The following is a 23935-nucleotide window of genomic DNA, read 5'->3' on the forward strand; positions in this document are numbered from 1 at the left end:
GATATTTAAAGTCAGATTATAAAGGTGATGGTCTTCCACTGTTTGTTCCCTGACATCCGGTATCAGGAGGGAGAATGATTCTGTACATGAACGTTCAACTTAACTATTATAGCTATTCCAAATGATAATGTATTTCATTGGAAAGTCAGCACAAAATCTCTTCAGATGTTTTTCACTTTCTTATCTTCAGCTCCACACTGTTATGCTATACCTAGCTACCACTTCAAAACTAATCAAAATTCAATACTTACTGAGAAAACAGAGTCCTTGACCGAACTATGAACTTGAAGACATATTCCAGAGCTTTCAAGGTTCTTAGTATAGGTTCACATTGTTCTCCCCTGCTGGAAGTATCCAAATAAGTCTTCAAAACAGTCATTAGTTTCCTGAAATCAGGAAATTATGTTACAAAATGGAAGAATTTTGTTGCATTGAATTTCTACACAGTGCAAAGTAGCAGATAAATACAGTGCATGGCAGACTTTATTACTTTATAATTCAGATCCAAATATTACATACAATAAACCAATGGGGAAAGCTACAGTAGCATGACCCTTTATTTCCAGTTATTACTTCTATCTATCACACAAGATGGTCTTGGCAGTGACCATAATTGTTGCATTGAACAATACTAGAAGTACAGTGTGCACTGGGAATTCTTTGAGACAAAAAATCTCTACCCTGTAGTAATTTGGGTTGCAGTATTTAACTTTTTGCAGCGCACAAAATATGCAAAAAAGACTAGGATGATTTTTTAAAAAACCAAAGGAGGAGGATTGTGCGTGAAAATCACTGATTAGTAGGTATGGTTAGGATGGGAGATAATAAAAGAAACAAATTTCACTGTAGGCTCTATTTGTTTTCCAAAGACATTTGCTTTCCCACCCAGCATATTCTCCCTAGCATAAAAGCTTGATTTGTCATAAAAGATTAAACAAATTTTAAACATTCCGAACCAACTTAAACACAAAGATCTAGGCATATAGATCACTTGAACAAGACTGCTGGATTATACAAGATGTTACCTAAACAGATGGCCATGTTCCAATTTACTGGGAAGTTACATTGCTCTATCTCTTGCAAGGCGTCTTAGAAGGCAAGAAAGACCTGTCAAAATTCATAGTCAACAGAACTTTTCCTGTTAGCACATGCCTTAGACATCTGTCTCCTTCTAAATGAAGCTTGAACAGCAGGAGTCTGAACCTCATTACCATGGTCAGCCACTAATCTCTAAACACAAACTGTATCTATCCTGCGTCTTCAGCAGTTCAATTCTCGGGACGCCACAAAATATAAACTATCACACCACAGGTATTAGATAATCACCAAAAATGTAACAACCCGATTGCTATCTAAACATGCCATTTAAAGAAATTTCATTAATACATTCTGGCTGTTGGCATTTCAAAAAGCTATGGGCTGATCTACCTGTTACCTCAGTCACACAGAGGTTGGCTGAATTAACTTCTGGGTTTTTTTCTCCATCTTGTGGACCCAGCTTGCCATTTGGTTCACTTACATCATGTAGAAATTATCCATGTCACTATCAGTAGCTTGCAGCAACATTCGGCCTCTCCATATAATGCAAGCAATTCATAATGCAAGTTGGGCTATGGCATAAACATGCATATCATTATATCTAATTTTGAACTAGGTTCTAGAACAGGGGTGGCCGAAGTGTGGCTCAGGGGTCACATGCCGCTCTTTCACACGTATTGTGCAGCTCCCAAAGGTCAAGGAAGAACTTAATGCAGGCTTACTTTCAAGTACGCATACTTAGCATCAGGACTTCAGTTTGTCTCTGAGCACTGACCCACAGGTAGGTGACTATTTCTACCATGTTTGAAGTGGGGAAGGAGGGAGAAATAGGTAGGCTTGCTAGCTCTTCACCTCCACCAAAGACATCGCACAGAGACATAGAGTAGGCAAAGAGAGTGCAACAGTTGAAGGAGGGACAGAATTAAAGAAGGTGGTGAAGGGTTCCCCCTTAGTTTCATAGCTCTTGTAGGAGCTGTATTTGGTGTCAAGGCAAAGAGAGATGCATAATGATGCAAACAGTGGTCAGTGATTTATACGGTGCAGGTGTTTCCTTCTCCCACTGGTGCCAAAAAGTAATTCCCTAACCTTTCCCTGTACTGGTTTTATGGACATTGTTATTCCCAGCTTTTTTGAAAAAGTCTCCTTCTAGCATGGTCATGTTGTAAAGTGCATACATATGTATTTTATCTTTCTGTGCAAAGAAAGTATGAAGAGTTTTAATAAAGACATGTGTGTAATATCTCTCAAAATCTGATGTTTATTCTGTGTAGCTCTTATGTTAAGCAAGTTTGGCCACCCTTGCTCTAGAATGTGGATTACAAAATCTACATACCATACCAAACCTTTAATGGCATAATAGATTCAGATAAAAATACACAGAATATAAACATTTAAACATTGGAGATAAAATCAAGATAAAACCGAGCTTACAGATGCATTCAAACATGGTCAGAATTAAATTTAAGGATGTCAGCCAGAAATTTTGCCACAGCCTCACTAACCACCCCCTCAGTATCACTCAATAAATAATAACAGGGTGGCAGAATAGACAAATCTGGAGAAAAAGAAAGCTTGCCAAATAAATCTTTACGGAGGTTATGGTATAAAGAACAATCAAGCAATATATGCTGGATTGAGTCAGGGGTATTTGCTCCACAGGAGCAAAGTCTGTCGGCTAAAGGGACTCGCTGATATCTCCCTTGTAAAACTTTGGAGGGAAACGCGTTTAGTCTAGCCAACATAAATGCCCTGCGATGACTTGGAGTGGTTAGGTCTGATAGATAATTGGGCATTTTGCCACAAAAGGCATAAAGACCTAAGGAAGCTGGAGAGCAAATATAAGGGTCAGTTGGCCGTAATTTCGTATCCTCCGATTCCCATAGTCTCAGTTTAATACATCTGAAGATATATGACTCATCAGCGGTAGAAAAATCATCTACCTCTAACCCCAATTGATTGAGTTTAGACAGAAGCACTGCTGTCCAGGATGAAATATATGGGTCTCTTTTCATACAATCAAGAAGGCTGTTGGGATCTGTTCTAAAATGAATTTTGAGCCAGAATTTAAACACTGCAATCCAGGCTTTTGTCTCCACCAAAGACTGACCCACTTCAGAGCAGAGAGTAAAGTAGGACACACATTTTGGCAAACCAAGAATTTGTCTAAAGAATGAGGCTTGAATGCCCTCCACTTTCCTGGTAAAAGCTGAGATCCAAATAGGGATACCATAGAGGATTTGGGCAATTGTTTTGGCTTTGAACACTTTAATAGCTGCTGGAACTAATTGGTTGCCCCTTGCAAAGAAAAACTGTTTAATTTGAGCAGCTGAACATTTAGCCAAGTTGACGGTGTTGTTACGATGTGAAACCCAGCTTAACTTGTGGTTAAAAGTGATCCCCAAGTATTTAAAAATTTTTGTTTGCTCGATTGTTGAATTGCCAATAAACCATCTCTGTGGGCGCCAGCAGTTTGAAAAGACAACTACTTTAGATTTGGTGTAATTGATAGTAAGTGAATTACAATTACAGTAGTCATAAAAGGCATTCAAATACCTTTGCAGGCCCACTCTTGTACAAGAGAGGATGGTAGTGTCATCGGCATAAAGTAATAAGGGGACCGCTCGGCCTGCAAGTTTAGGCGGATGACCGTTGACAGGGTTCAAAAATTGTGCCAGGTCAGTTAAAAATAGATTTAAAAGATGCGGGGCCAGCACGCAACCTTGTTTAACCCCCTTTAACACTGGGATTTTACTAGTCAAGTCACCGCTAGAAGAAAATTTCACTTGGCAAAAGGTATTAGAATGAAGTTTCCTCAAGAGAAACAGCAGACGAGGGTCCATTCCCAGGTGACCTAGCTTGATCCATAGTTGGGCTCTATCTATTGAATCAAAAGCACCCTTCAAATCGATGAAGGCAGCGTATAATTTTTTTGACCCGGTATGCATATATTTTTCAGCAAGGAAGGCCAGAGTGCAGCAGTGATCCATAGCAGATTTGCCTTTGGAGAAACCAATCTGTTCAGGACCTATGATGTTGCCTAGACGCATCCAGTCAGTTAATCGGAGTTCTAAATGTTTTGCATACAGTTTGCCCACTATAGATAATAAACTAATGGGGCGGAAATTTTCTGGTAACTCCAACCCCCCCCCCCCCTTTTTGTATATTGGAATAATTATAGAGGGGTTTACAAATCTGCAGGAAGCTCCAGGGTTTGCAGAAAAATCTGAAATCTAACCTTCAACAAAATAGAAGCAACATCTGGAGCTTTGAGATGAATGCCCACTGAGATCTTGCAAGACTACATTCTGAGATCTTGGTGGTCATTTGGAGGATTCCTATGCAACCACAACAAAATTGCTGAGTTTTCCAACCCTTGGTTCCTGTTCAGTGAAAGAGAGACACTGAAAAAAGCAAAAAAAAAAAAAAAAGAGAAAAAGGAAAGAAATCAGGGAAAGGGGAGAGAAAATGAGGAAGCTGAAGCAGGGGTTTAATAGAAAAGGTCAGTTTAGTTGATGAGAGTGAAGGGAAAAGCTGCCAGAGAAGGGGAAGGAAGAAGCAGTATGTGGGGGGGGGGGGGGTAACAGGGGGGGGATTCTATACCTCCCCCAATTCCCAGCAGACACACCCCTTGCATCATTATTGCTGGAAACCTTTGCCTATTGGAAGAAATGTCATCACAGTGGAGCAGAGCCCTTCAATCCTACCCAATTATTAACCTGCTTTACAATTTTTTTTCCTATATGAGATCCTTCTAACTGGATTGACCTGTGGCTTCCTGTGACCTATGTATCCGTGATGTACGACACTTATCTTAATAATACAACTCGTTGTAAACTTACTTGTAAGCCAAAGTTGCACTGAAGTGTTGCTGTATATAAGCCTCCAATACAGTATTGAAATGCTGGAATTTCCTGTCCGCAATTAGCCCTATTATATAAATCTGTAAAAGAGTAACGGGATTAGTGTTTTTGCATACCAGCAATACTCTTGAAATATGGGAAATTTAGGGTTTATAAAATGCCACATTTCAGAATATTAAAGGCCTACTATTCTAGTCATTTTAAAAAAAAAAATCCAAATGCTAATGCTAAATGTTTAAGCAGTTAAAAAAGTCAGCGCATCTCTGGCTGTGATCCGGTAGATGTTTCTCTTATAAAAAGCCATATTTGTAAAGCAAGTTAAAAAAAAAAGAGAGATCCAAACTAAAGGTAACAAGCAGTAGAGGGCAAGGACAACAATTTATGTGTAGCATTTTTCTTACCAGTGCATCAAAGACAAGAATGTCATATGAATCACTATGGGAATGCTCCATCATGATATTAAATAGGGCATCTAAAGTATCTTGGAGAAACTAAAGAAAGAAGGGGGAAAGGACCAATAAACATGTCAATAACTGTGGCATCGTGACAGTATAAAGATACTTTGAAGAGCATTTTGATTCCTTCAGGAGGAAAACATTCCATCTAGAGTTTTATGCCTCAAAGGAGCCATCCTTTCAGCACCGACGCCTGGAACTTCACCACATCTTTCACGATTTATTTTAGACATTGCAAACATTTAGCTCCAATGGCCACAGCAGTCATTTTCAAGGTATTTGATGCTTAAGTATTGCCTGGAGTATATCTTGGAATGACAAGCATGCATCCTCTTTCCTAAATCAACTATAGCACAGATACTTGAAACTTGAATCAGCCACTGTTTCCAATAGTGCATCACTCTGAATGAGGAGTAAACAGTCCCCCAAACCAGAGAGAGGCCAGTTTTTGCACCTGTTAATAAATTTGAAACCTAGCATGCCCCAGTACTGGAAATCCAAAACCACCCCTACAAAAACCATAATGGATATGTGACCGATAAGATACATTGAACCCATAATTGATACTTGACTGATAGGGTACACTGAAGAAAAAGCTTAAGAGTGCCTGTAAACCTGTCAGGCAGATGGCTGTCTTTTATTAGGAACTGCAAAGCTCATTATCATTATGAGCAGCAAAGACATCTATTTTTGTATATGTAAAAGAACCTTTGTATTTCTTTTTAAAATTGTTGTCTTCTCCTCTTTGTTTTGTTTTCAACTTGTTTACTTGAAACTTTATAAGCAATTTAAAACGCAAAAAGGGGTAAGGAAAGAGAGGAGGAAGGAAAACGGCACCTCTCCTGTTGCTCGCATGCCAAGCCTTACAGCCCTACAGTCAAAAATGAGAGACTGGAACATGCCAGCAAAGGGAAATTCTCCTTCTCCTTACACAAACTCAGGATTCAGTCTCTCTCCACTGCTTTGGAGAATGTCAGAATGGAGGGAGGGATAAAGTAGCCTGACTACTGAAGGACCAGACTTCTCATAAGAACATAAGAGAAGCCATGTTGGATCAGGCCAGTGGCCCATCCAGTCCAACACTCTGTGTCACACAGTGGCCAAAAAAAAAAATTATATATATATATATATATATATATACATACACACATACACACACACATATATATATATATACACACTGTGGCTAATAGCCACTGATGGACCTCTGCTCCATATTTTTATCTCACCCCCTCTTGAAGCTGTCTATGCTTGTAGCCGCCACCACCTCCTGTGGCAGTGAATTCCACATGTTAATCACCCTTGGGGTGAAGAAGTACCTCCTTTTATCCGTTCTAACCCGACTGCTCAGCAATTTCATCGAATGCCCACGAGTTCTTGTATTGTGAGAAAGGGAGAAAAGTACTTCTTTCTCTACTTTCTCCATCCCATGCATGAAATGGAATTTAGCAAATTTAGCTCTTATGCCTCTGGTTGCCAACTACCATTCTACACACTACTCAAGCACAGATGATGAAAAAGTGGACACAGGAACAAAAAAAAATAGATCAAAACGGGTAGTCCTTTTAGTCTGTCTGTAATAGTAGAAAAGAATAAGAGTCTAGTAGCTAACAAAATTTGTGGCAAACACAGTTCAACTTTCAAATTGCCCTTGATATTATGCTTACTATGAGTTAATCGTGTGTAAAGCATGAAAGCCTTGAACCAAGGGATCTATGATTGTAACAAACTGCCATGATCAGAATTCTGATAAGTTTAGGGAGTGCTAAAGGAGCAGCTTGCTGATTCTACTTTAATCAAGGTGAGTGTCCCAGAAGAGTATTTGTGTGAAGCTTGAGATCAGGAGAAAATGAATTAGACTTCCTGCATAACAGTTGTGCTATTGCCTGTGCTTGCAGTGTTTCACTCATATACACACAAAATAAGATTTACCGGGGGGGGGGGGGGGGGAGGGGGGGCACCATGCTATTTCCAAATACACCAGAATACACCAGAGAATGCTTGCTAGAATATGATACTAAGCCACTATTCAAAACCCTAAAATTAAAATCTTGGTGCAACTCGGTTCAAGGAATAGATGGATGCTTGCTTAGGATTTTTCCCATCTGTTTCATTTCATATGAAAATGTTTTTGAACAAATTTCTTAAATAACTGTTTTTTTAAAAGTATGTTTCCCTTGAAAAGCATGATTTGACCACAGTGACCCATTCAGGTTAGATTACTGCAGTGCATAGTAACAATAGTTTTAACAACGTTTTATGGATAACCATCTCAAGAATTTTGTACCTATTTGTAAACAACACCCTCAAGGATGGACTGAGCTATTGGAAAACATGAAATTTTTGGCAGTAACAATCCAGACAGGTTTTGTTAGGGACAATGTTGACATTTTCCAAATCCTCTATGTGTCCATATTTGGACATCATGCTAAATTAGAGTCTGATGGAAGGTTTCTAGACAGAAGAATCATTAAACTTTAGGAGCACACAAACACAACATGACTCTGAATTCAGCCTTAATCTGCCTGAAGCTGCCAAGTTTCAACTGCCTTAGCAAAAAGAAAATGTTTTTTGTATTGTTAGGCTATTTTCCAGCCTACTAGTAAGAAAGTATTCTACCCAATTATCATAATACAGAACAGTGATAAAACCTGGTCAATCATCTACTAAATAGTCCCTGAATGAATTTAAGGGGTAGTACTGGGATTCCTAATTTTTTCCATCTAGGAAATACTTAGCTAATGAAGAACAAAGGAAGCACGTGGTGTATCCTCACAATTTCACCCGTTTTATAAAATCTGGTCCTTTCACATGGATTAGTCTTCCCTCCCACATAATGAACCGTACAAAGTGGGTATACCATGAACAAATATTTTAAATTCCCGATGATACCATGACTTTCATAAAGTCATGCAGATGCCTACGTTTTGGCTACTTTATAATAAGAAACAACAACAGGTTGACAATCATCTGCAGAAAAAATCCTTTCTCCGCTATTATTATTAGTATCTCACTATTTAGAAAGTCTTCAGATCTCATGACAGCACAACTGTGCTTTTAAAGCACTGCCAGTTAAGATATACCTTCACAATTTCTTCCCCATCCACAAGCTTCAGTTTTTCCAAATTTTCCTGCAAGAGCTCTGGCTTCATACGCCACTTCAAAAGGCCCAGTAAATCCACTGTAGAAATGAGCAGAAATACATTTGAGTACAGGAAGAGAGAGATTACCTTTAAAAGCTCAATATGAAATCATGTCAGACGTGTACACTCTTACCATTTTGAGTTAGCTTGGTTGAGCAAACAAGAGTGGAAATGCAAAAGGCATCTCTTGAGCTTACTGAGAGGCCTCCTACACTGCTTGAACTTCGACTTAAGGTTGAGCTTTTCACCTCTACCAGTTTGCGTGTGGATGGCAGACTCAAGTAAGCATTGGCATCCTCCATTTTCTTACTATCACCCTTGAAAACAAAACATTTGTCAAATACCCTGCAAGTTAAATTCATAAGGAACTGTTACAAACTTTGCAACACTGTTCCATATTAGCTGCGTTTTAAAGGCTATTGGTTCACAAATTGTATACAGATACATTGTCCCCCACAAAGCTGTCTACTCAGTGGCAATACACCCCATATTGCAAGCCACTTTGGAAACTCGGTTGTCAAGCATAGAGAGGAAAAATTGCAGAGGGGGTAGAAAGAGAAAAAGAGACCATAACGGCATGTACCCAAGTCCTTACATGGGCAAAAGGTCATATACAAATTTAATACAAAAAAGTTTGCTGTATTAAAAAGAATTTCTTTCACATTCGTTTCAACCTATCAAATTTGTATTTTGCCTTTTCTTCACAAAGCTCTGGGTAACACATAGAATCTTCTTATCTCAATTGTATGTTCACAACAACCTTGTGTAGCAGATTATGCTGAAAAATCAGCAGGTAAGATTTCTGGCAGAGTAGAGATTTGAGTCTTGCCGTTTCAGACTGACATTATAACTGGTACTCCATATCAGATCTCAATAATGAATGGCTTCAGACCAAAGGCAAATCATATATAGCACTAGGAATAAGGCCCAATGTGGAGGAAAACACAACGGGCTCTAGAAAGAGGGTCTGGGTGAGTGCCCCTACCCTTCCTGTCTTCTCATCCACCCACCCAAGTGAAGGCATTAAGTCCCTCACCCCCCAACTTCCCACCTTCATCTCCTCCAACTACCCCCACCCCCAAGCACTGTTTCCTCTCAACTATCCCTGCGCCCGTGTCACTCCACTACTCCCCCCCACCTGTGACAGTCACCCACCTCCACCCTTGCTGTCTTCTCAACCCCCACCAACCAGCCTTCACTCACCCCCCACCCTTGTTGTCTTCCCATCCACCCTGCAGCTGAAACAGATGCTGGCTCACCACCACCACATGTGCGTGTGTCGCTGTGTCTGTGGTGGCTCAAAGCCCTAAAAGAGGCCCAGAATGGAGATAAACAAGAATAATGATGGGGGGTGTGGGGAGCATGAGGACAGTCACCTAGATGCTGAAGCTCAGCATTCCTTTTGTTTGCAGTAAATCATTGTCACCTTTTCCTGTCATATTCAGCCTTGCAGCATTTAGCATCAGTGTAAGCTTGTGGCATGATATGGTTTTTGTTTTTTGGCCTGACACGGTTGTGTTGTGGTATACCATAGAGTATGCGCCCTATAGTGGCTGTTTTCTGTAGGGAACTGATCTGACCAGCTTTCCATTTCCTCCACTTCTCTGCAACCTCTACCAAGGAAAAGCAGTCTTTCTCCACAGTGGGGACCTAAGCAGGAGGGAAGCAACCTCAGCAGGGTATAATGACACACAGTCCACCCTGCAAAATAGCCATTTTTTCCAGGAGAAGTGATTTCTGGCATCTGGAGAGCAGTTATAATTCTGAGTGATCTCCAGCCCTCACCTAGAGATTGGCCACAATGGTTCCTCAGGAGAAAATGGCTGGTTTGAAGGGTGGAGTCTATGGCATTGCACCTGTCTGAGGTCCCACCCCTACTCAAACCCCATCCTCTCCAGGCTCCACCCCTCAAAACTCCAGGAATTTCTCACCCTGGAGTTCTCAGCCGAGCATCAGCCTACCTTTATCTGCCCTCTGACTTCAGCTTTCTATCCCCTCCCTGCAGCCTCTACTTAGGGAAAGGATAGTGTTTCTATGCAGTGAGAACCAAAGCAGCTTACAGCATTATCCTCTCCCCCTTTTTATCTGCAAAACAACATTGTGAGGTAAGTTAGGCTGAAAGTCTGTGACAGGTCTGAAATCACCCAGTCAGCTTCCACAGCAAGAACCTGGGCCTGGCATCCTGGCTGTCACAGGGGGCTACTGCTGAACAGTAGCAAGCAGCCAGGCCTAGTGTGACCAACCTCCAAGTGGAGCCTAAAGATCTCCTGGGATCACAACTGAACTCCAGGCAACAGATCTCTCTCCCCTTGGAGAAAATAACCGGCATTTTATTCAGCTGAGACCTCTCTCTTTACTGACAGAACCAAGCTTGGTTGCCTAGCTACAGCTACTGCCTGGAAGCTTCCCCAGTGGCCCAATCCTCATCTGTTTTTGGACAAGGCTGAGGAGAAGAGAGAGGGAGTAACAGAAAGAGACAGCTGAGGGAACACTTCCGGCAGGGCTAGGCTTTGCTGACTAGTCACTTTACCACCTTTATTCCCTGTTTCTTTGCTGTCTCCCTGCTGCCACTGCCTATTTTCTCTTCCAAATGCTACAAAGAATGGGTAGGCGACAGCAGGTGGAAGAGAGGAACGGACTCAACCAATGGAATGCAATGGAACGTGAGTGGCAGTTGATGGCTGTTGCAGTGAGTCGTGACCAGTACATTTGGACTTTTCTATTATAAGGAAATTCAACATAAAACTATTGTTGAAAACAGTAATCCTGTGTTAGAATTTTCCATCTCCCCAAGCTGCAATTTATTTATATAATTTTAAATAGGCTAATGCTGTTTCAATGCTATAATGTTTTATAGAATTATTTATTGTTGCATGAAATGATGTAAGCCACCCTGAGCTTGTTTGTGGGGTAGGGTGGGGTGAGAATCTCAGAATAAATAAATAAATAAAAGTCATCACTGTCCAGTTCCGCATACCACATGTCACTTGCTGGGGAGGGGGGGGGGAGTTAAACATTACAAGGCAATCTGGGAGAACTTAACACATGGTTCTCATTTGCAACATAAGGCATGAAAAGCCTAGTCTGCCCTCAAATTGAAGAAGAAGAAGATATTGGATTTATATCCTGCCCTCAACTCTGAAGAGTCTCAGAGCGGCTCACAATCTCCTTTACCTTCCTCCCCCACAACAGACACCCTGTGAAGTAGATGAAGATATTGGATTTATATCCTGCCTTCCACTCCGAAGAGTCTCAGAGCGGCTCACAATCTCCTTTCCCTTCCCCCCCACAACAGACACCCTGTGAGGTAGATGAAGATACTGGATTTATATCCTGCCCTCCACTCCGAAGAGTCTCAGAGGGGCTCGCAATCTCCTTTACCTCCCCCCCCCCCCACAACAGACACCCTGTGAGGTAGATGAAGATACTGGATTTATATCCTGCCCTCCACTCCGAAGAGTCTCAGAGGGGCTCACAATCTCCTTTACCTTCCCCCCCCCCCCACAACAGACACCCTGTGAGGTAGATGAAGATATTGGATTTATATCCCGCCCTCCACTCCAAAGAGTCTCAGAGCGGCTCACAATCCCCTTTACCTTCCTCCCCCACAACACACACCCTGTGAGGTGGGTGGGGCTGGAGAGAGCTCTCACAGCAGCTGCCCTTTCAAGGACAACCTCTGCCAGAGCTATGGCTGACCCAAGGCCATGCTAGCAGGTGCAAGTGGAGGAGTGGGGAATCAAACCCGGTTCTCCCAGATAAGAGTCCGCACACTTAACCACTACACCAAACTGGCTCTCAAAAAGCCCTTGTGCACAAGCATGAAGTTGTACAAGGGGTACAGGGTTTCTAATTTTTGTTTATTGAGAGCAACTTGCCGCACTACATTACAGATTTGTTTTTGACACCTGAGTTTCCACATAATCCTTGCACCCAAAAAGTCTGTGATATGATATAATCTTACTTGTTTCATCATGGAAAGTTTATACATCATGATTTATTTTTAAAAAGGAACATATAAGATACCTCATTTTAAGTAATGGGGCAACCACCGGCTGCTCAACAGCTTGAACTGACAGAAAACTAATAGCAGAATCCACCTTGGTGTCTGACATGCATTTATATTCCTACAGTATGCACTTGGAAAAGCTGGTTTATACTGTTGTCAGCCAGAAGAGGGGAGAAAATGACCTAGTCTGTTCTTTGAATTCTGGCCAACTGGCAGAATTTGATTTGTAAATGTTAGCAATTTGGGGGTTTTTCTAGGTATTTTTAAATAAAGGTAGAACAGAGCACAGTGTTCATGCAATATATATGGCCATGCACATATACCAGACCATGCACATATACCAGACGACTTCTGTACTGATGGATTTCTTAGCACAGAGAGTATTTGCACGATTTCACCAAAGCTTTAGCCATAGTCTGTGTTATGGCAAGGAAAGCAGCTTAGCAAAAAAAAAAACAAAACCTTCTCATATACTCTTTCTTGTGTGGTTCACGCTTCCCACTGTAGAAGATACAATCCAAGCATAAACTCAGCCCTCAGTGATTGCCAGCATCAGCCACATTAGTTAATATAAAAAAACTGCCCTCCAGCATCTTTCAGTCTTTAAATCCTACCATATCCCAGGTTTTGTTCCCTATTCCTTTCCAGGTATCAGAAATTTAGAAATCAGAAGTTGGCCACTTCACTGAACTGTAATTTTTCAGGAATGTTTCAAAATGGCACCAACAATATTTTTTAAAAAAAAATTGGTACACCTCTTTAAACTATGGAAGAAATGTGGGACGGAGACATTAAAATACTATAGAAATAACGTAGCAAATAGCACATTAAATGTAAAGGTACAGTATTTTGGAGGTTATCTCCAAGGAAGTTAGTATTAGATTATGCAAATTAGCATGAAAGCCAGCTAGTCAATGATACCTTGAAGACTGCCAAATCGTGGAAGCCATCAAGCAGAGTTGTCCCATCCTCCTTCATCAACTTGACATATGCCATGGCAAAATTCTTCTCTGCTTTGTCTTTAGCTAAATGATACAAAACTTTGGTGTTACTCTTTTTCCTCCAAAAAGATCAATGTACCTAATCCCATACACTAAAAGCAAAGAATGAAGAGGGTTTACTTACATTCAAGAGAAGAACGATGTTTAAATGTAAAGTGCAGGTGAATTCTTTGCATGTCTTCAATGGGCAATGCTACCTATTTAAACAAAGAAATACCTAAATACATAACTATTGTGACAAAAAAAAAAATTAAACACATTAGAGAAAATCCCTTCTCGTTGTAAATGAGATGTAAATTCCAAAGAATCCATTCAAGTTTGGTAATCTGTCATTTCTAGATGATGAAGATAGAAGAAGATATTGGATTTATATCCCGCCCTCCACTCCAAAGAGTCTCAAAGCGGCTCACAATCTCCTTTCCCTTCCTCCCCCACAACAGATACCCTGTGAGGTAGATGAAGATATTGGATTTATATCCCGCCCTCCACTCCGAAGAGTCTCAGAGCGGCTCACAATCTCTTTTATCTCCCTCCCCCACAACAGATACCCTGTGAGGTAGATGAAGATATTGGATTTATATCCCGCCCTCCACTCCGAAGAGTCTCAGAGCAGCTCACAATCTCCTTTCCCTTCCTCCCCCACAACAGACACCCTGTGAGGTAAATGAAGATATTGGATTTATATCTCGCCCTCCACTCCGAAGAGTCTCAGAGCGGCTCACAATCTCCTTTCCCTTCCTCCCCCACAACAGACACCCTGTGAGGTGGGTGGGGCTGGAGAGGGCTCTCACAGCAGCTGCCCTTTCAAGGACAACCTCTGCCAGAGCTATGGCTGACCCAAGGCCATTCCAGCAGGTGCAAGTGGAGGAGTGGGGAATCAAACCCGGTTCTCCCACATAAGAGTCCGTGCACTTCACCACTACACCAAACTGGCTCTCCATTATATTTCTACATTATAATGTGATGCAATAATCTGCTGGTCATACTGGCTCTCCTGAGTTTTCAATGCAAGATAAATTCAGAGATGGTTTACCATTGCCTGTTTCTGCACAGCAACTCTGGCCTTCTTTAATGGTCTCCCAGCGACATACTAACCGGGGCTGACTCTGCTTAGGTTCTGAGATCTGATGAGATCAGGCTAGCCTGGGGCATCCAAGTAAGGATGTGTGGTTAACCAACTGTGCCATTCAACAAAGCTTTTACCCAACTTGCAGGCAAGTGAGTCCAGTGGCATCTCAGTTAACCAAGCTGTACAGTTAACTGGGTGGAAGCTAACAAAGCTTTTACAGCATTTGCAAAACAAAATTCCTTTCACTTCCAAATGTCATGTTGTTACGCTTTTGAAAGGTTTTTCTCCCCATCTTACTGCAGATTCACATCCTTCGTGCAATTAATCTTGCAGCACTGTTGCTGTCAACTTATTTTGTCTTTGACATCTGTTTCTGAACATAACAAGCTGGTTTAGTACCAGCATTAAAGACCCCTTACCATCTTCATTGGCCTCCTTTGGACATGTTCCAGCTTGTCTATATCCTTCTTAAACTATGGTGCTCAGAGCAAAACACTGTACTCTAGGTGAGGTCTAACCAGAGCAGAGTAAAACTGCATTAAATATTAAGAATTCTTTGATACCCATTCTTTAATGTGACTGATTGCACCTCTTAAGGGGCTTAGAAGTGCTGTACCAACAACTAAAGGACTGTGAAGGGTTAATTCTTCATAGAGCCAGAGAGTGACAAGCTGTTCTAAGTAATCTGATTGGTTGTCATCATCTGAGCAAAACTGAAGTCTTGTGAGAACTCTATGCTGAGCAGTGTCAGATTCCTGCCTTAACTGTGAAGAGATGTGTACTGAAACCATCTGAGAATAGCCCTGGCAGAAAAAAGGTTTAGTGCAGACAGTCAGATTTCAGCCTTCAACATCAGTTGAGTGCAGTTTGAACACAGACAAAGAACTGGGGGAAAGACTGGCAAGGAAGTTTGGGTAGTAGAGAAGATTCCCATTCAAGTCAAAGGATTCTATTCTATTCTAGAGAGAGAAGAAGAATCATAGAAGCATAGAGTTGGAAGATACCTCCAGGGTTACCTAGTCCAATCCCCTGTACAATACAGGAAATTCATAAATGCCTTCCCCACACACCCTCAATTACCCTGCTCCATGCCAAGAAGATGGCAACCCCACCCCCCAAAAAAGTCTCCATGATTCCTGGCCAAAATGGCCTGGAGAAAAATTGCTGATTGACCCCAAAGTTGTGATCAGCATTTCCTTGGGTGTGTAAAAAAGGGCCACGAGATCTAAACACTGATGCAACCCTTCCTGCCCTCATTCTCATGATCTACCTAACTTCACAGAAGCAGCATTGCTCTCAGTTTGAAACCCTCCAAAAAAACAGAGTCCACCACCTCCCAAGGAAACTTGTTCCACTGAGGAACAGTCAGTGCTGCTTTTAAGGGGCTTAGAAGTCAGGCAGTTCTTCCTAATGTTTAGCATAAAATTCTTGATTTAATTTCAACCTGTTGGCTCTGGTCTGACCTTCTGGAGCAACAGAAAACAACTCCAAACCATCCACTATATGTTAGCCCTTCAAGTACTTGAAGATGGTTATCATATCACCTCTCAGCCATCTCATCTCCAGGTTAAACATACTGAGTTCCTTAAACCTTTCCTCATAGGATTTTGTCTCCAAACCCCTCACCATCTTCATTGCCCTCCTCTGGACATGTTCCAGCTTGTCTATATCAAACTGTGGTGCCTAAAACTGAACACAGTACTTTAGATGAGGTCTAACCAAAGCAGAGTAAAACATAATCAGAGCAGAGTAAGATCAGGCCCGTATCCAGAAACGTTCAGATGAGGGGCCCATGGAATAAAATTTTGGGTGGAGGAGGCCCCTGCTCTGGCGGTCCCTGCTCTCTCCACCGCTGTTGCTCTGGTGGCCCCCAATCTCCCCGCCACTCTGGCAGCCCCTGCCCCCCTCTGCAGTGCCTCCCCCTCCCTCCCACCCAGTGAAGTGCTGGCTCCTGGGGCTCTTTCAAGGCAGCCCCTCCCGCCGATCAGCTGATCAGCAGGAAAAGCCACACCTAGGCTGGCAGCTCTGCTTCCTCCTTCCCACTTCCCTCCCACTCCCCCCCCCGATCTGCCGGACTCGGTGTGGCTTTTCCTGTTGATCGGCGGGAGAGGCCGACTTGAAAGAGCCCCAGGAGCTGGTGCTTCACTGGGTGGTTGAAAGGGAGGGAGGGGGAGGCACTGCAGAGGGGGTTGGGGGCCCCCAGAGCACTGGGGAGATTAAAGGCTGCCAGAGCAATGGCGGCAGAGAGACTGGGGGGCACCAGAGCAGCGGGGAGAGCGTGGCTGCCAGGAGGGGGCATACAGGTCAAAGGGGGGTTTGGGTGGAGAGGCCGGGCTCCCCACCCCCACCCCGTGGCTATGGGCCTGAGTGAGATTCCCTACCTAGTCAAACAGGGAGAGTTATCTTTTCCTCCAGTTTGGTGTGGTTAGAAACTGCCTTTAGAGATGTCAGTTAAAAGCCCAAGAGAAATACTGGTGTTTCAAGAGAAGGGGTTTGGGTGCTGGAAAGAGCATATCAGCCGTCTCAATGAGTCAGTGAACACTCAAAAGGTACTGGAGTGTTTGGAAAACAATGGAACAAAAGCTTCTCAACATAAAAAAATTTAAGTAACTCTGAATACCTTAAATCATCCTCATTAGCCTGAAACATAAGAACTAAAGTCTGTGAATGTACTGATTTTACCTCAGAGTTATCTATACTGAGTAACCTCTGAAATTTTAACCCTGATTTCACCTGACCTTTGCCTTCTGTGTTGAATAATTATATTTTGTTAATTCAAAATATAAAAACTTCCCAAGTGCCGTTTAAGTCGTATAAGTTAAAGGGGGCTCCCATTCCTTCCCTCAGGTTCCTAGGCTGAGCAAACAGCCAAAATATTTTACTGTTGACACGGGGCCTTTTTTTTCCCCCCTCAGAAAAAGAGGTGTCAGAACTCTCAAGAGAGGAATGAAGGAGAAACACATGGGTGCTCCTCATGAACTTTTAAACTTTTTTAAAAAGAATTTTGTTTCCACAAAGAGGTTTCAAAACTCCATTCTGCTGCATTCCCCCAGAAACCCCCCCCCCCTCTGCTGTGACAGGGTGGGACAACCAGAACAATTCAGCAAAGAAGAAAACAGATAGCTAGCATAGGTCAGTCACAAAAGGGAAAAAAACCCAGGGGCAATCTTGCTTCTGATGGAGAAAAGTGGATGGGGGTGTCATTCCATCCTTCATTGTTATAAGATTATGAACAATGTATAATTTGCCTTCTAAATTGTATGAATTGCAATGAAAGGGAAATTGTATCTTAAAAGAACAAGAAGCTACTTCAGGTGTCAATTTGTCTCTGCTTAACAATCTAGCCATCCTCAGCCAAAAGAAGTAAATCATGGCCAGACTGATGTCTCTACAGAAATAGCTGCTGATGGTGATGATTCACATTGCTATGACAGCAGAAAACACTGCCATACAAAACATCATCTGGAAGCGGTGGTAGAAATCTATCAAATTAGAGGTTACTGAGCAGCTACATCCCTGGATACTCAGGCTGCTTTGAATGGGGGAAAAATTAGACAGGTATGAACTATCTGTTAAAACATCCCTGGTACTGTTTTTATTCATTACAGATAATCCCAACTCTAAAGACTTCTAATGCATTTTTGGACACTGCTGGTTAAAGCTGGGAATAGACTAAAAATAAAAGATACCAAAAGGCAATTAATTACGCTCTTCGTTCTGCTGTGAGCTTTGCTTCAATATCCATCATTGCTTAAGGCCCAATAGTATCTGGAAAATGAATGTTGCTACCGAAGGATGCTTGTTGTTGTGCTTTTCCTCCCAGGTACCCTATGTCTGCTCTTAAAAGAATACCGTAATGGAATCAAACTCATTACCTACCTAATAGCCATGTTATGACAGTAACTTTCCATTGTTCCCTTTCTTTAGAAAAAACTGTTCTGGGAGCCTACAGCCATTTTGTAACTATTTCCATCACAACATTCCCAGAATTTGCTGATTCCAAGTTATATACAAACCATTAATTATTCTGTAACAAGGACAAATAAATTGATGGAAACATATTGTACGTCTGCTGAGGGGAAAGAAATGACAGTATTCTCTGAATTTCCTCAAGTTGTTTAACTTTACATTTGTAGCGCAGAAATAGTGTAATATTCTACTAAACATGTAGGGGAGAGACAATAAGATTTTCTTAATATATAAGATTGAATGTCTAGCCATTAAAGGCCTGGGGCAGGTGGGAAAAATCACTCAGATTGTTTCGAGGCAACAAACTCATGTAAAAAGGTAAAGGCCGTCCCCTGTGCAAACACCAAGTCATTACTGACCCATGAGGTGATGTCATATCATGACGTTTTCATAGTAGACTTTTTTACGGGGTGCTTTGCCATTGCCTTCCCCAGTCATCTACACTTTCCCCCCAGCAAGCTGGGGACTCATTTTCCCAACCTCGGAAGGCTTGAGCCACCTACCTGAACCCAGATTCCACCAGGATTGAACTCAGGTCATGAGCAGAGCTTGGACAGCAGTACTGCAGCTTATTACTCTGCACCGTGGGGCTCCCAACAAACTCAACCCATACCTTAACAGCCGGCATTTCTTGTGCTGTATTTCAACAGAACACAACCGAGCAACTTCTTCATGACTAAGCACAAGGCAGCAATGCCCCATGCCCCCTTGCCATACCTTTAATGTCTCCATCCAGCGGGGCTGTTTAACTTGGTAGTAGACAACGGATTTGTATTCATTCACGGGCTTGTCTCCAGCTCCTAAGCAGATTGCATTCTTACACAAAGCACAGGGGGGAAGATAAAGATCCTTAGTTTTCATTTATATATGGCATGTTCGTCACAGAGTTATCAGTGTGATATAAAGCGTCTGTTCTCTACTTTAAAAAAAAACACTGCCAAACGACAGCCAATTCAGTCTTTGAGACTCTGTCTTCTTTTAGGACCCTTTAAGAAGAAACCAATCTCTTTATTTCTAACCTTTTTTAGAGCCGCCGTTTCAAGCTGATGGTTTTACTTTCTCGCTTCTCTCTCATACTAACAACTCGCAATTGAAAATCGGGGCATTTGTATAAATTTAACACTTGTTCTCACAGCAAGGATCACACTGGCTCAATGCCTCCGCTACCCAACCTGAATTACACTTAGTTGATGGTTCTTCTCTGCCTGCTATATGGGGCGTTTATTATGCTGAGATAACCTGCCCGGTAGCAGTTTCTAAAGCAAGCGTTAACAGACCATGAACTGCAAGTCTTCTTTTTACACAAACTTCTTTTCCCCCATCTTACAAACAGACCCAGTTTTTATCATGTCAGCAAGAAGCTGCCGGCAATACATTTACTGCCTGGGCAGGTGATGATAGAGGCTGGTAGGTTAGAGGTGTTCTGACATTCTGGTTTAATCCCGGAAAGATCAGGAGTTTCCCCCCTGGCTTCTGATCATTGGAAGGTTCTAATGGGATGGTGGCAGACTACCCCTCTGGTTTGTGAGAACTCACACTCCAGGTTGTTTGTGTAATTTTGAGCTCTGCCATTCACACCAAAGATCCTCTGCATTCGGAATTCTTGACAGAAAGTACTCTACCTTTGCTGAGCAAAACAATGCTTGATTTTGTATTGAACAGAAATACGCAATCAGCATTGCAGGTGCCTCAAGCTTCTAGGACTTCCAGTAAAGAACATAAGAACATAAGAGAAGCCATGTTGGATCAGGCCAATGGCCCATCCAGTCCAACACTCTGTGTCACATAACAACATAAGAGAAGCCATGTTGGATCAGGCCAGTGGCCCATCCAGTCCAACACTCTGTGTCACATAAGAACATAAGAGAAGCCATGTTGGATCAGGCCAATGGCCCATCCAGTCCAACACTCTGTGTCACATAAGAACATAAGAGAAGCCATGTTGGATCAGGCCAATGGCCCATCCAGTCCAACACTCTGTGTCACATAAGAACACAAGAGAAGCCATGATGGATCAGGCCAATGGCACATCCAGTCCAACACTCTGTGTCACATAAGAGAAGCCATGTTGGATCAGGCCAATGGCCCATCCAGTCCAACACTCTGTGTCACATAAGAACACAAGAGAAGCCATGATGGATCAGGCCAATGGCCCATCCAGTCCAACACTCTGTCACACAGTGGCCAAAAATTTATATATATATATATACACACACACACACACACTGTGGCTAATAGCCACTGATGGACCTCTGCTCCATATTTTTATCTAACCCCCTCTTGAAGCTGGCTATGCCTGTAGCCGCCACCACCTCCTGTGGCAGTAAATTCCAAATGTTAATCACCCTTTGGGTGAAGAAGTACCTCCTTTTATCCATTTTAACCCAACTGCTCAGCAATTTCTTCGAATGCCCACAAGTTCTTGTATTGTGAGAAAGGGAGAAAAGTACTTCTTTCTCTACCTTCTCCATCCCATGCATAATCTTGTAAAGCTCTATCATGTCACCCCACAGTCGACATTTCTCCAAGCTAAAGAGCCCCAAGCGTTTTAACCTTTCTTCATAGGGAAAGTGTTCCAAACCTGTAATCATTGTAGTTGCCCTTTTCTGCACTTTTTCCAGTGCTATAATATCCTTTTTGAGGTGCGGTGACCAGAATTGCACACAGTATTCCAAATGAGACCGCACCATCGATTTATACAGGGGCATTATGATACTGGCTGATTTGTTTTCAATTCCCTTCCTAATAATTCCCAGCATGGCGTTGGCCTTTTTTATTGCAATCGTACACTGTCTTGACATTTTCAGTGAGTTATCTACCATGACCCCAAGATCTCTCTCCTGTTTAATTGCTAGATGTTAGTTGTTGTTGAAGTTCAATCGCACAGTCGAGTCCAACTCTGCAACCCCATACATTTCTGAAGGTATTTAAGAACAGTGCAACATAACTTAAATTGATTTCTGTATGTTACCATGCATTGAATATACCAGTAAGATAGCTGAGTTAAACACTAAACATTTCAAAGCTGCCTTTGTGAAGTCCATCCTGCATTGTATCCCTCCAAATTACAGATGGTACCAAATGTAGCAGATTTATTGATGTAATTATATGTTTACAAATGCTCACACCACTTCCCCACAGTCCTGCTGGAGATGGTTTACAATTAAATTAGTAAAATCTCAATATTAAAAACAAACAAGATATTAAAACTAGTCCAGAGGCATAAAAAAGCATAACGCTATCCATAAAGATAGACTCAGGACAGATCCAGACCATAAAACACCTGAGAAGATAAAATCATTGATTAAACATTTTGGGAAGAAGAGAGACTGTAAGGTAGGTAATCCTCAAGGAGGAGGGCATTCTACAAGCAAGGTGCCACCACAGAAAATACCCTGTCTCTGGTCACACCTTCCTCAACTCTGATAAGAATTTGGTAAGAACTAGGACTTTGAACTGTATCTAGAAACAGATCTTTCAGTACATGGGTGATAACTATTGTTCTTGATGCCTGTGTATTGCTATCAACAAAATTTTATAATGCATTATTTTGTCTTCATAATATCTAACAGGGCTTTTCTTTTTTGGCAGGAACTCCTTTGCATATTAGATGACACCCCACTTATGTAGCCCATCCTCCAAGAACTTACAGTAGACCCTGTAAGAAGACACCTGTAAGCTTTTGGAGGACTGGCTACATCAGTGGTGTGTGGCCCAATATGCCAACGAGTTCCTGTTACAAAAAAAAGCCCTAATACCTATAAACATCATCCTTGATATAATAAAAGCCCTTTTGCGGTGGCAAAACAGAGCACGCAATTGGTTGTGACTGTGCTGCATCAACCTTTGGCCTGTCAAATCATCAATCAAGACAGAGAGAGGAGGGAAACTGCCACAGAAAGCCATCTCTCAATGGACTGAGGGCTCCTGGGTCTTCCCGTTGAGTGTGTAACAGGAAGAAAAGCTGCAGAGTCCCTCTGGTTTTTGTTTGGAAGAGAACTCCACCCCTTAGGCTGCCCTGCTTTTGTTTTCCTGTGTTAGTCTGAAGAAGCTGGTTGAAATACAGCAGATGGTTACATTTAGCAGCTCCAGTGAGTCAGTTGCCCCAGTGAGATCACAAGTGTATGTGTGCTGTGTTTAATCTGGCTGCTTTGTGAGTGTGTGTGCATGCGTGTGTTCAGTTTCATTTAGTTGAAGCGCAGCCAGCTTGGATGGGAAACCAAGAGGAAAGCTGAGTAGGTGTGGCAAATAAGCAGAGCCACCTGGGTCTTCCTGGTGAGTGTATAAAAGGAAGAGAAGCAGCAGAGTCCCTAAATTTGTTTGGAGGAAAACTCCACCCTTTAGGCTGCTGTGCTTTTGTTTTCCTGTGTTAATCTGAAGAAGTTGGTTGAAATACAGCAGATGGTTACATTTAGCAGCTCCAGTGAGTCACAAAAGTGTCTGTGTGCTGTGTTTAATCTGGCTGCTTTGTGAGTGTGTGTGCATGTGTGTTCAGTTTCATTTTGTGGAAGTGCAGCCATCTTCTGGGGTGTGGGAAAATGAGGCCCTTTCCAGGTCTATTTTGGCCTTTGAGGGAAAGCCCATTGGGGCCAGTCCTGACTAGGGTTGTCAGCTCCACATTGGGAAATTCCTGGAAATTTTGTGGTGGAATCTATGGAAGCCGGACTTGGAAGGAGGCCAATATAATGTCATAGAGTCCATCCTCCAAACCATTTATTTTCTCCAGAAGGAAAGAGATCTGTTGTCTGGATTTCAGTTGTGATACCAGGAGATCTTCAGCCTCCACCTGGAGGTTTTGTACCCTAGGCCTGGCAGCATTTTTGAGTGACTTGATGCCACCTGACTGGCATAACTTAACTAGGTCTGGCTGCTTGCTTATGTTCAGCAGCAGCCCCCCTATTACAGCCACTGTGGTGTAGCAGTCAATGCTTCAGAGCAGGATCTGCCAGACCCAAGTTCCTACTGTGGAAGCTGACTGAGTGATTTTGGACCACCTACATACTTTCTGCCTAACCTACCTCACAGGGTTGTTGAGTGGATGAAAAGGGGGAGAGAAAAATGTTCTAAGCAGCTTTGGTCCCCACTGCGGAGAAAGACTGTCCTTTTTCTAGGTAGAGGCTGAAGGGAAGGGGGAGAAGATGGAAAGCAATCTACCTATCTCTTCTTACTCAATCTACCCCCCCTTACTCAATCTACCCCCATTCTCTGATAATCTACTCCATATTTCCCCACTGTCTCTGTTTCCCTTCCCTACAGCTGCCTTCTTGACATACCTTACCTTCCTTTATCTTGCCTTTCCTTCCCCAGCCCTCCCAGGTCACAACGCTCACCCACAGTAAATTTCTAGCACCCGTTGTATTTTCCCCCACAACAGGCTTTATTACTGGTTTT

At 42.3% G+C, this 23935-nt stretch overlaps 1 protein-coding gene across 1 annotated transcript in view; it reads right to left on the bottom strand.

Moving 5' to 3' along the window:
* Positions 1-23935, bottom strand: part of DOCK2 (dedicator of cytokinesis 2) — a 536841-nt gene that overhangs the window by 450030 nt on the left and 62876 nt on the right. The window contains exons 15-22 of the mRNA XM_060240619.1: positions 19262-19360; positions 13631-13703; positions 13427-13530; positions 8630-8813; positions 8437-8534; positions 5300-5389; positions 4878-4978; positions 252-386 (exon numbers count right to left, since the gene is read on the bottom strand). Of these exons, the coding sequence (XP_060096602.1) occupies positions 252-386; positions 4878-4978; positions 5300-5389; positions 8437-8534; positions 8630-8813; positions 13427-13530; positions 13631-13703; positions 19262-19360 (884 nt within the window). The remainder of the gene's footprint in view (positions 1-251; positions 387-4877; positions 4979-5299; positions 5390-8436; positions 8535-8629; positions 8814-13426; positions 13531-13630; positions 13704-19261; positions 19361-23935) is intronic.

The sequence above is a fragment of the Heteronotia binoei genome, chromosome 5 (assembly GCF_032191835.1).
Source record: "Heteronotia binoei isolate CCM8104 ecotype False Entrance Well chromosome 5, APGP_CSIRO_Hbin_v1, whole genome shotgun sequence".
Lineage (NCBI taxonomy): Eukaryota > Metazoa > Chordata > Lepidosauria > Squamata > Gekkonidae > Heteronotia > Heteronotia binoei.